The sequence below is a fragment of the Pararge aegeria genome, chromosome 2 (assembly GCF_905163445.1).
Source record: "Pararge aegeria chromosome 2, ilParAegt1.1, whole genome shotgun sequence".
NCBI classification, from domain to species: Eukaryota; Metazoa; Arthropoda; class Insecta; order Lepidoptera; family Nymphalidae; genus Pararge; species Pararge aegeria.
Genome location: NC_053181.1, coordinates 19,964,118 through 19,977,485, shown reverse-complemented (window position 1 = coordinate 19,977,485; position 13,368 = coordinate 19,964,118). Strand labels below are relative to the sequence as shown.

The 13,368-nt window shown below is 40.9% G+C and overlaps 1 protein-coding gene across 8 annotated transcripts in view; it reads right to left on the bottom strand.

Annotated features, from left to right (window-relative positions):
• LOC120633182 (DNA-binding protein Ewg) overlaps nucleotides 1-13,368 on the bottom strand; it is a 34,928-nt gene that overhangs the window by 10,264 nt on the left and 11,296 nt on the right. For 5 of the 8 annotated variants that reach the window (XM_039903326.1, XM_039903317.1, XM_039903343.1 and 2 more), the window contains exons 7-12: nucleotides 12,875-12,987; nucleotides 11,077-11,196; nucleotides 9,229-9,357; nucleotides 8,094-8,216; nucleotides 6,424-6,541; nucleotides 2,852-2,967 (exon numbers count right to left, since the gene is read on the bottom strand). In XM_039903326.1, coding sequence (XP_039759260.1) covers nucleotides 2,852-2,967; nucleotides 6,424-6,541; nucleotides 8,094-8,216; nucleotides 9,229-9,357; nucleotides 11,077-11,196; nucleotides 12,875-12,987 — 719 coding nt within the window. The remainder of the gene's footprint in view (nucleotides 1-2,851; nucleotides 2,968-6,423; nucleotides 6,542-8,093; nucleotides 8,217-9,228; nucleotides 9,358-11,076; nucleotides 11,197-12,874; nucleotides 12,988-13,368) is intronic. The other 3 variants (XM_039903361.1, XM_039903369.1, XM_039903376.1) reach the window with 1 other exon arrangement.

The following is a 13,368-nucleotide window of genomic DNA, read 5'->3' as shown; positions in this document are numbered from 1 at the left end:
TAAATAGTAAAAAACATATATACATAAAGGAAATCTCTTTTTTTTTGTTTTATTATGTCTAAAAATAAATAAAAATATTACGACAAATACACACATCGCAGCCCCAAAGTAGGTGTGGCTTGTGCTATGGGTACTAAGATAAGCGACGAATATTTTATGATTCATAAACATAAATGCTTATAATATATAGGGTACTGGGACACTGAAAAACATTCATGTTCATGACAAAAACAAAGCCAAAGCCTTTAAACTCAGGAAGCAAGGTCACTGCCCACTATGCATTCGGCAGTCAATCGATAATATTATACCTACTTTGAAGGTTTTAATAATAAATTACATACTTCAAATATCAATAAATTAATATAATAGCAATGTTTTCCGTGTAATTATATAAGTAGCCCACCGCGCAGATCGCCTGCCAGCGCTCAATTTACGTGACTCGTATTAAGGCCGATTTATACGCTCATGATAGACAGTCGGTTACGACTATCCATATTCTGTAACGTCATAGTAAAATGGACTTTATATCACTTTATCTAAAGCTCAAATTCGTCCACACTTCTCCAGCAAGCATTCTTGGTAATAAAAATCGGGACTACAGAATTTGCGACTCTAAAACAAATGGAATTAGGTCCTTTTTGCTTTAACGTTACTACTTTCGATCTTCGATCAACTACTTGATTGCGAGCATGCGAATCTTATTCAAAGCGTACTGATCAAACTGAAGCGAATACCGCGCGGGATATGAGACGGGATTTAAATAAATTCGCTCGCTTAGCCTCTAAGACTGTCGCGACATCTTTTAACTTCTATTTCGTACGCTCTTCTTAGTGCAAATGTCTTTTTATTTTCATGTCGAGGTAAAAAATTTAAAAGAATCCCAAGAATTAAGTAGTATGTACTTTTTTAAAGTCGCGAAGTCGCGTAAAATCGCGCGATTAAGTTAAAGTATAGGCGGCGAGGAATGCATGCCCGTATCTTTCGCGTTAATCAGGCGATATTTGCGGCAGTATAAACAAGTCCATCATACGAGTTAGTTTATACCATAAGCGCGAGACTTTTGTCGAATCCGATTAGAGGTATGGATTTAAATACTACTGCCATATCCCTAACAGGTTAGTCCGCTAACATTTTAGACTGCTTCATGACTTGCCACCAGCTAAGATTGTAGTCATGGTCTTACTTTTAATTAAAAAAAAAGAGTTCCGTGACGTCATTATCTTTCTCTACATGTCATACATAGTTCCGTGTCGCGCGGAATTCGCTTTGTTTGAACAGAGCTTTACATTGCAAGTCAATATGTAGTCAGTATTTGGTACATTTAGTAACTTTAAGCACTAAAATAGAGATCTAAAGGTAAATGTATTTAATGTAAATAAAATATATAATATATTTTATTCTTTACCATTTCTTTAAATATAATATCACAACGGATCACTGTGGTCGTATTCTTGAACTTTTTTTTTAATGGCACGACTTGAAAATATTTTTTTAACATAGATAATAATTTTATTTTCGACGCCATCTTGACTACAAGATTGTATCCGCGGGCGGTTCTGTGTATATGTTTATAACGCAAACCTAAAACACTTAAAAGTATTTGTTGCACCATATTTGCTCTGCAAACACTATTTTCTATGATAGCGGAGGATTTTGGCGCCTCCACCATCACTGGAAACAGTACTTGCAATATTAAGTTTGGTATTTCGCATAAAGTAGTCGCAAGAATTTACAATTGGCGACTTCAACAGTAAGTTTTATATAAGTTTAGTACTGTACAGTCGCGTCGCCTACATTTAGTCGCGAATATAATTTTATAAGATAGTCGCCAAGATATTGAAGGCGGGGTGAGAAAATCTTTTGCTAGGGGTACCGGGCACGTTATAGCTAAGTTTGTTTAAGTTATTTATAGCCTCACTTATTGAACGTATTTTTATTACAGGACAATACACGTACACGCGTTAAGTAAAATAACAATATAAATTAACTATTGCACTATGTTATCGACCAATAAAAATGCGACCTTATTATTACTATAAATTGTTGACCATGTGTGTCGCGTGTACACGTGGTCGCATCTGTATAAATTGACTATGTACACATTTCACGTGTACACGCGTCGCAACTGTGTAAATAGACAACGACGAAATATGACGCGTGTACACTCTGTAGGATTTGTTTAAATAGACCACGACGACGTATTTCGCCCGTGCACGCAGTCGAGTCTATGTAAATGGGAGACTATGACGCGTGTCGCGTGTATACGGTCGCATCGTTGGAATTTAAAGATACTTGGAACACGGTAGCATTTGTGTAAATGGACGACGATGACGATTTTTTTTTTTTAATTTTTATTATTAACGACAAAGACGTGTTACGTGTAAACGCATCTGTTAGATGGTGATATATGTCTGCCGTTCACGCGGTCTAGCTTGTGTGAATGTACATGACGTTCAGTGGCGTGCATATGCATAAATCAGAAAGATGGCATAAAATAGAAAAATACCACAACGAGTTGTATAAAAAAAAAATAGGGTAGGCAATGCTTTTGCGCATGTATGAAGTGCACGCCACTGATAACGTGTGTCACGCGTGCATCTATGGACGGCAATGACGTGTGTAGTCGCGTGACATTTGTGTAAATGGACAAAGAAGTGTCACGTGTACGCGCGAACGCATCTACGGACGCTGATGACGTGTGTCGTGCGTACACGCGGTCGCATCTAAGCACGACGACGGCGCCGCGCCTGTGTGAATGGTTGGCAACGTGTGTCGCACACTCGTCACATTAGTCTATCTCGATCTTGAGCAGACTGCGTGCGGAGCGGCGCGCGAGCGAGTGTGCGCGAACCTGCACGAGCGGCGCCATACACACGCCGTCCTGTTGCTGCATGGACGCCACCATGGACTGGTACACCGACGCCGACACGGGCACCGTGATCACACCCGACACCGACACCGGGTAGCCTGGACACACAAACATACACATCCTCAAGTATTTAGTATCTAAAAAGCTGTTATACCCTGGTAGGTACGAATTCAGCTACCCTTTCGGTTAGCGTTACCAAGCGTCCGGATAAAGCCGAAAGAAGAAGTAGAAGCAGTCTTTATTGCACATACAAATAGAAAGCCAGATTAACAAATAAGCCCCTCCCACCTCATTAGTGCCTCCCAATATGTTCACTAATGAGGTGGGAGGGGCTTAGATAGATTAGGTGGGGGTCAGAAAGGTATAAAAGGCGACACATGTGGCGAATTTTTCACCCCCTCCCGATGGTGAACCTCTCGCCCCGACGACCTGCGATGAAGTTCATACTATTATCAAGGGTTTCCACTCTAAGAAAGCCCCAGGCCCCGACGGCATTACCAATAAAACCCTAAAGTTACTCCCAGGACAAATTATCAACCTACTTGTGGTAATTTTTAATGTATTCTTGGCAAACTGCTACTTCCCCAACCAGTGGAAGGAAGCAACAGTCATAGGTATCCACAAGTCGGGCAAACCCCGCGACCTTCCCTCCAGTTATCGCCCTATAAGCCTCCTCAACACCTTAGCAAAGGTGTATGAGAGGGTAATATTACACAGACTGAAGGCAGTCGTAGAGGAGAAAAACCTCCTTAACGACGAGCAATTCGGCTTTCGAGCCAAGCACTCTTGCGTCCACCAAGCGCACCGCCTCACGGAGCACATACTGGCAGGATTCAATCGATACAGACACATGAGCCCCACTGGGGCCGTGTTCTTAGACATTGCCAAGGCCTTCGACAGGGTCTGGCACGCCGGCTTGTTGTACAAGCTGCACCATCTGGGCGTGCCAGCTAGTCTCGTTCGTTTGCTGCGAGCGTATCTCACCGATCGCACATTTCGCTATCGTCTAGACGGTACGCTCTCTTCCCCTAGACCCATACGAGCGGGAGTCCCTCAGGGCTCCGCGCTCTCCCCACTTCTATACGCGCTCTTCACGAGCGACATTCCCCGCGACCTACCGGCGACGGTCAAACTGGCCCAATTCGCCGACGATACCGCTCTCTTTGCGACCGATCCCAAAAAGAGCAACATTGCAAGTCGACTCCAAAAGGCGCTCCACCTGCTGGGCAAGTGGTTCCGCCTCTGGAGGATCGAGGTTAACCCCGAGAAGAGCGCAGCGGTGCTCTTCACGGGCAAACCGAGAGGCCGCTTCACGGTAAACCCCCCGAGGTCACCCTCTACGGGCGTCCCATACCCTGGCAAGACAAGGCCAAATACCTGGGAGTAACGTTCGATCATAGAATGAGCTTCACCGCACACATTCGCAAGGCCCGCAACAAGGCTGCGTATGTGATGGGTCGTCTCTATCCGATGATTTGCCGCAAAAGCAAATTATCCCTCCGTCACAAGGTAACCTTGTATAAAACGTGCATACGTCCCATTATGACATACGCCAGCGTCGTATTCGCCCATCGCCCTCACAGCTCCTACAGGAGCTTTCAAGTCCTGCAGAACAAATTTATGCGTATGACCACGGACAGTCCGTGGTACATGCGCAACGTAGATCTCCACCGAGACCTCGATCTTCCCACCATAGCCCAGTACATGAAAACATTATCAAAGACCTACTTTGAAAATGCAGTCCGACACCCCAACCCCCTAGTGGTCGAGGCGTCCACTTATACCCCCGTCCCCGACGTCGAACCAAAGCGGCGACGTCCGAAGCATGTCCTTGACGACCCTGACGACAAAATAACTACCGACAACGTGTCCCAACAACACACACACACGCAACATTCACAGCGTCTTCGCCGGCGAAGACGAGGGCCCCGATTTCTGACGTCATCCGGACGTGGATCCTTACCACGGTCACGGGGGCGTTCGGACTAAACAATGATTAGTCCAAAAGTTCACCAACAGTCAGATTAACGTCGAACCGAGCCGAGGTCCGAGTCCTCGCAGGAGGCACCCTCGGGTCGACGTCTCCCATACTCCCCCCGATGTCGTCGAGCCCTGGGGCTCTTCTCATGGCGAGCTTTCGCGCTCGCCCCACTCCCCCGGTGACGCCGTAGCAACCCCTTAGGTGGTTATCGGCAAGTGTCCTTCCGAAAAAGCAAAAAAAAAAAAGCGAATTTTTCACTTAACAATTATTCATTGTAAAGTCAACGTCTCCTGATGACGCTCCGGTTCCGGAGCGAAACGTGCGTAGACAACAGATTATACACCCTGTATTGCCAAGGATCTGTTTGGTGTGGAGTATAAGGATTGAAGAAATTATTCTCCTGAGAGTATAGTAAATTAAGCTTTATTTTGATAATATATCATGGATTTCCGCAAAGTAACGCCTGCTTCTATACAAAATAAACGATGACAAAACATATGCACAAAGGCCTTATCGCTTGAAGCGATCTCCTACAGACAACCTTTGGTTTAAGAAACATATAACATACCATACCGGACATAGTTAGGCTTTTTGGCTTCTGTCTGGCTTTCTGGCTTTTATTTTATTGTATTTAATTACACTTTATTGGACACCAAAACATAATAAGTTTAACTAGAATAACATAACAAATATTAGGCACATACAATAGGCGGCCTTATCGCTAATTAGCGATCTCTAGCAGGCAACCTAACACGGTGCAAGAGAAAAGTTAGGCTTATAAGTAGTCTTTTCTCGGGCTTATTACGTTTCGCAAAAGAGCGAGCGCCAAGCGTGGACGATCTGTTAGAGCGGAAAGTTCGGTGTTTATGAAAAAAACACCGATTTTTCTTAACACCACTTTATTACATATATAATTTGTAAACTTGTAATATCCACATTAACCACTTTACTATTTACTTGGGTTATACGAGTAGTAGAACCCTAATGAAGGGTTTATTCGAGCCGGAGTAACCTTATATTTAATCTCCTTGCTGAAAGCCAAGCCAACCGGCCGGCAGAAACCAGGTCCGACTGAAGAATAAGAACTAACTAGATTTGGCAAAATGTATCGATTTTATAGGCCCGTATTGCTGAACGACAATTTAATAGTTACATGAATTGGGAAATAGCAAGTCGGCAATATGCTGCCAGTAGCTAGGGTTTTAACAGAGCGCAGGTGACAGGTAATAATGAAAATAAAAGCTTCACTTTAAGGTTCCTTCCACGTTCGTAACTGAACTTTCGTAACCAGTAATGAAACTAGATATTAATTTGTCGTTTTCGTAACCAAGCTTTGTAACCAGCTACTATTCTATTATACTATCAATACTCAGACAATAAATCGTCAATAACGTCCGGCCAAACTGGCTAGTCTGTCCGGTAGTTTTAATGTTACTAATGTAGATAACTATAGTTCTAGATGTGATGTCCTATGATTAAAGATTCCTTAGACATCGTTCTCACGGGAGCTATTGTGATGCCATTCAGGTCGCTTGTTTAAAGGGTATTTAAAAACTTTGGTAGCAATACCAACCTTGGCCATCCTCTCCCGTGAGTATGATTTGCCCGTCGTGGTTGAGTGTGGCCTCGGCGACAGCGTTGAGGTCGACGGTGACCGAGCCGTCGCCGTTCCCGTCTGAGCCGCTGTGGATCTGAACGATGAACGGTTAGGAACCAGGCTTATCAAAGTCAAAGTCAAAAATATCTGTATTCAAGTAGGCCCATAGATGGCATTTTTGATGCACACATTACATGAGAAATGTGTACACTGTGTGGTAGTGATATGATGGCGATAACCGTATTCGTAAACTGAAAACTAAAGCTACGAGGGTTCAAAACTAAGAAGAAGCCAACAACAAACTTAGCCGGGTGTTTTTTTTTTGTTTTCACCATCTCACATTGATTATGTAGTCCTTTGTACTATAATATAACTTTACTATAAGCTTACGTTGAATACAAACTTTGAACTTTTTAAGAGACATCTCCAAGATGTTAATGGGTAGTTTATTGTTAAATTGTATACAATTTCCTTTAAACGAACTATGAAGTTTATGTAAACTTGGATATAAATAAAATAAAATAAAAAATAGCCTTTAATTCCACAACGTCATTTCATACATACTAATAAACATTTTAATACTTATAGATTTAATGAACATTAATAAATTGATTCGTTAGGTAAGGAATGGTTTTACAATAATATTGAATCAAAATTATGTACTTAAATTATTAATTTATTATGTCACGCGTTTCGGATTGCCTGTTGGCAAAGGCCTCATCTAGCTCACGCCACTGCTTTCTGGCGTGCGCTACTCTGCGCCAGTTTGGTCCCGCCGTCTGTTTAATGTCGGCGGGACCAAACCTTGTATATACAAGGTTACATAAAATTCATAATTATTTTTTAACCGAAAGCCCAAATACTTAATACCAAAGTACTTTCATACAAAGGGGAACAGTTTTAAAAAAATATTTCTTAGAAACAACTAAACAAGTGTGCTCAAAGAGTACTCTCAAAATTTTCAACATCTATGTTCAGCCGTTTGGGCTCAAGGCTTTCTATCACTCAATCTGGACTTTTATATAAGACTAGCGATCCCTCGCGACTACGACGATAAGTCAACTTTAAAAGATAGACATATACTGTCGCGGACTTTTCTTTAGAACTTTTAAATTGGAACAACATTGTCATAAATGATATTAATAAAACTTTAACCGTTTACGCAGCGGACGCAGCGGAAACTCACAAAAGGAAAAATTAACATTCTTCATAAGTGCTATGCTCCTATTGGTCTTAGCGGGAAGATATACTTGTATAGTCTATAGATAAATCTTTCTCGATAAATGGGCTATACAACACTGAAAGACGGCCAATTGGCACAGTGGGCTTTCTGAAGCCGTGGGTTCGGGGGTTCGATTCCTACAGCTGCAATAATGTTTGTGTGATGAACATGTATATTCAGTGTCTGGGTGTTTATATGTATAATATAAGCATTAAAATATTCATCAGTCATCGTAGTGCCCATTACACAAGCTACGCTTAAGTTTGGGCTAGATGGCGTGAATGTACTTTCCGAGTTTATTAATTATTAAAAAAAAAATAAAAAATCGGACCAGTAATACCTATCGGATCATCGCTTTCAAGTAAACGAACAAATTCATCAGCTTTATATATCAGTATAAGGTAAGTGTTCGCGTGATACTCACAACTTGAGCAGTGGTGCCGTCTGGCAGCGTGATGATGGGGTTGTTGGGGTCCACCTGGATCAGCGACACCGTGCCGTCGGGGTTCGTGATGGTCTGCAGCACGGCCGGCGCGTACTGCGACATCTGGCGAACAAGCGATGGCGTGCCACTTTTATATCTAATGCCAGTTTTGACTAACGACAAACAATATTGCATTGTTTCTCTAAGTCTTGTTCCTTCATCGTCCATCCATTTTCTCCTTTGGGTAATTGGCAGCCCCCGCGATCCGCCTGCACTTGTTACGGTCTTCAGCGTTTCGGAAACATTGGACTATAGAGGTTTGTGTTGCAGCTTTTATTAGGTCCGTCCAACGCGTGGGTGATCGACCGCTTGACCGTTTGCCTCCACCTTTCCCCTAGGCGATGTCTTTAGAGTTTTATATCTATAGACACCGCCTTAAGCATTAGGCATACGATTTAGGCGCTGCCTGGGTTCAGTGAAAACGGGCATAAGGGACCTCGCATTGTTGCGACACAATCGGCCAGTGCGGGAGATACCAAAAACAAACCTCTTTCACTCGCAGAAAAAAATCTATGTACCTACGAATGCGTGTACATTTATTTCGTCTATAAACGCAGCAACACTTCGCAGTGCATGCAAGAAACACGTCCTACAATGTACCGCCCTGTGCCCATCAACCGCAGGCGAAGGTGTTAGGTCTCATGATGTGTCTGTAATAATTCTGACAACCACGCCCATCAGACCCGCAGGGTGATTACGTATCTCGCGACAGGCTCGAGACAGGCGTAAATCTTGGAATCACTGCTGTCAAAAGTCACTTTTGCATACAATAAATCATCATCATCATCTCAACCAATTGACGTCCACTGCTGGACATAGGTCTTTTGTAGGGAGTTCCACAATGCACGGTCCTGGGCCGCTTGCCTCCAACGGTTCCCAGCTACATACATATCCCATACAATAAATAAACAAAAGTTATTGCAAGATTTACGCCTGTCGCGAGATACGTTATCACACTTCATATAAGCAAATAAGCATGTAGCACTTCAACGCATCGCTTCTGCCACAGAGAATATTGCAGTACCCCATAGGTTTAATAAACCCGCCGCGTATAAAAGAGCGGGTAAGTGCCTACATCGACATCGGCGAGCGTCATCTGGTCGATGCACACTTGCGTCGACGACAGCACGGCCGTCTGCCCGCGTCCCCCGGACCCCGACCCGCTCGACGAGTTGGAACTCGCGCCCGGCATGCACGCGGATATCTGCACGCCGATACGCAAACGCGTACGCAAATATACGAGGATACGACGTTCCAGTTAGCCGTTCACACAACGGATACGAACGCAAAGTACGTCCACAACGTACACGTTCGGTAATCGCCGAAAATTAACACGCAATTGCGACACGCATATTCATACATCGTACGTGTATAGTTGATACATTTACACGCACGAATGTTAAGCCCGTACAAACAACGTTTTGATGATGACGATGATGTACACCAAAGAGAATAGATTGATGTAGTATACAAATACGATATCAGACAATGCATCAACACGGAGAAAAAATAATTGCATGAGATATTTTTTTTTATATACCGTGATTATAATATAAGTATTATAATGATTTATCGTTACCAATCCAATGTAGCAGCATTCCAAAATGAAGCGTAGAATATAAAGAGTACAATGATTAGTGAAATTAAAAAAATGTTATATATTGTCTTAAACATATAAACATTGGATATTGTATAAACTATAATTTATTTTTAACAATAGTAATATGTGGAGTAAGTTTAAATGTGTATTTATTACTAATGCGAGGTGAATTTTCAGGAGAATTGAAATACTTCAACTCCAATCCAACACAGTGTTTTGACACATTTCACCTGAAAGCATCTTCCAAATGCCTGAAAATGAACACTGGTTAATTACTCCAACATTTACACCTTCCACCACCAGTTTTAAAACTTCTACATCCTTGGTAGAAGTTTTAAAACGCAAGTTCTTACTACCATCGCTTAAAACAGTAATGAAAGTTTTTTTATATGCCTTGACATCCTAAAAATGAGGATTGGGGTAACAAAACCGCGACAATATCTTTTTGTATGGATTTATAGTTTTTTATTTTTTGGAAGGCGTTGTTTACTACTTAAACACAGTATATACTTATGACTAACCGTTTGTTGGAAACGCTATTAAAGTGGAGTGGTTTTTGATGCTTTAATATTTTTCGTGTAAACGGTTTCTGTATGTTCTTATTTCTGTGACTCTAACCCATTCTCTTGACGAATTAAATTAGGTATTCTACCACTGCCTTGTATGTATATAAGAGATATTCGTATATTTGTTAAAAGATATTAATTTCAAAAGTAATTGTGAATATAGTACATATAAAGCTGTTAGATATACCAACAAGCTCTGTACTGCAAAGCGATACATATATGAAATGTGCTTGCGGTATGGCTGTAAAAATATACAATAAACTACCAACCGATCTTAAGAATAAATTTACTAAAATGCTTCTCGAAAAATGTTATTATTATGGTGTTAAAGAATATTTATTATTATTATGGAACATTGGTTAATTTATTTATTTATTGTCATTTTTAATTTTACTATATGTGTTTGTAGTGTTTATTTTTATCTAATTGGTCATTTGATTAAGGTTGATTTTTGTATTTTTTTTAATATCCATGAACAAATTTTGCACACTAATTTGCACAATTAATTTAGTAGAAATTTATGCCCACTAAACTGAATGTACTAACATCTTGATATTGTACAAACATTCTTGCAAATAAATGATTGTTATTACTATGAATCCTATACATTTATGAGTTTGTTTCTTTTTAGTGACAGATTTTCGTAAATCACTGCGATAATAAAAAAGATATATATCAAAAAATCTTTTTAAACGATGGTAGTAAGGCCCGGCCCTCAGAATTAATCGTCGTGGGATACAACACGAGTAGCACTCACGGGTTGTGTGGGGGGGCCCTTCTCGTCCTCTTCCTCGTTGAACGCTGGCAGCAAGTCCTCCCGGCCGTGGTACTTGTAGCAGTTGATCACTATCTGCCGCAGCGCGTGTGTCCACGACATCTGTGCGACACACGTACACGGTGACGGTATATAAATAGCTATTTCTCTAACATGCTTTGAAATTCGAGCATTATTTTGACAATCTTTTTTCGAGATAAATCGAAATTGCTGCACTGGCCAAAAACACGCGAGCCGCGGCCGGCAATAGTTGTACAAAAATCCCATATCTCTCGTGGTTTAGCGGCCAAATAAAATCTTAACAGGCGTGTAATTCAAAATGGAACGATCTTTTACTCCGAAACATTGCAACCAATAAGACAACTTATCAAAGGTTTTATTTGAATTTCGAACTGACAAAGTCTACTAGTAGAGTGAAGCTAGAGACAACAGGACCACCCATACAAATGGGCAGAGGTGTACGGCAGGGAGACCCACTCTCTCCAACTATCTTCATAGCGGTGCTACAGGCCATTATTGGCAAACTAAATTGGGAAAAAGTTGGCATAAATATAAAAGGACGTTACTTGAGTCATTTGAGATTTGCTGACGACATAGTCTTGCTCTCAGAAAATACAAACCAACTACAAGAAAAATCACCCCTAACAGATGTAAAAGCCTACATTTACCTGGGAAAGCAAATTTCATTTAGCCATGAAAATAACGAACAAGAAGTAGAGAGAAGAGTCAACATCACATGGAAAAAGTTCTGGAGCTTCAAAGAAATACTCAAAAGTAAAATGTCCATACGAATGAAAACGAGAGTCATGAACACCTGCCTACTGCCCTCATTAACATATGCCTGCCAAACTTGGAAATTTACCAGAAAAGTAAAAAAACAAAATTATATCCAGCCAAAGGAGTATGGGAGAGGAGCATTATGAAAATAAGGAAAATCCAAAAGATCCGATATGAGTATATAAGACAGAAAACTCAAGCCATTGACGCTCTCAATTATTCACAAAAGCTCAAATGGCGATGGGCTGGTCACGTAGCGAGGCTAAGCGATAACAGATGGACAAGAAAGACAACACAATGGACAGGCCCACTAGGACAGAGAAAGAGAGGAAGACCAAATGCACGCTGGGTAGACGATATCATAAAAGTAGCAGGTCCTCATTGGTTACGAGCGGCAGAGAATAGAGAGTACTGGTCTTCTCTGGAGGAGGCCTTTACCTTTCATGGAGAGGGTTCTTGCTAAAAAAACATTAAATTGATTACTGTGAAGATGTTATGCAAATTATAACACTAACTTAAATCGACAACTAATAATTTACTTATACATTTTTAAATGAAACTACAAAAATAAAATGGATTTGAATATATTATTATTACATTGTAATTATTTGCTAATCATAATCACATTAATTTTAATTTATTTATTTCTAATCTATTCTATATGCACACTGTAAATGAAATTGTACTATGGAATGCAAGAAATAAAAGGCTTTTTATTTTATTTTATTATTTATTTATTAATTCAAAATGGAACGATCTTTTACTCCGAAACATTGCAACCAATAAGACAACTTATCAAAGGTTTTATTTGAATTTCGAACTGACAAATAGACAGCTGTTTATGGCTGTACGGTGATATACCTTTGCCTTTTCCTATGGGAAAGAATAAGCAAAAAAAGGGAAAGTTGTTTATTGAAAAACAAATGAACACTGCATCCAAACTTTAAAGCGGGAAAAGTTTTAGTTGTTCGACCCCGTGCCCGTTACAGCAGACGCAACATACCTTTTGTTTTTCATCCTCCGTGCGGGCGTCCATGCGCACGTTGGCCCAGGGCAGGTCCTTGGGCCACCACGGCGGCCGCGTGGACTCGCGGCCCCAGCCCGGCTTGCCGCGCACTGCGGGCCATAAGACGCGGTTACGACACCATGTAGACATGGCTAGTATGAAAAGCTTGCAAAAAAGTAGCTTGTTTTTGTATTATTGCGTTTGTTGAGTAAAAAAATATTTTTTTCTGTGTAAAATGGAATAAAATTTCATATGGGCCCAGTATGATCCGGTCAGTATCTATTGGAGGGATCCTGGAAAAATCGAGGAAACTCTTCATATATGATAGAGACCCACCCCTCTAGCAATTTGAATATTTTTTAAAGTAACTTGATAATTAACTATCGAAAAGCCAATACCGGTACTTTTATTGGCACTTAATAATTGAGAACACGAAGTATATGATCAGTAAATTATTGGGCATACGTAGTAATATATAAATTTGACCTGGC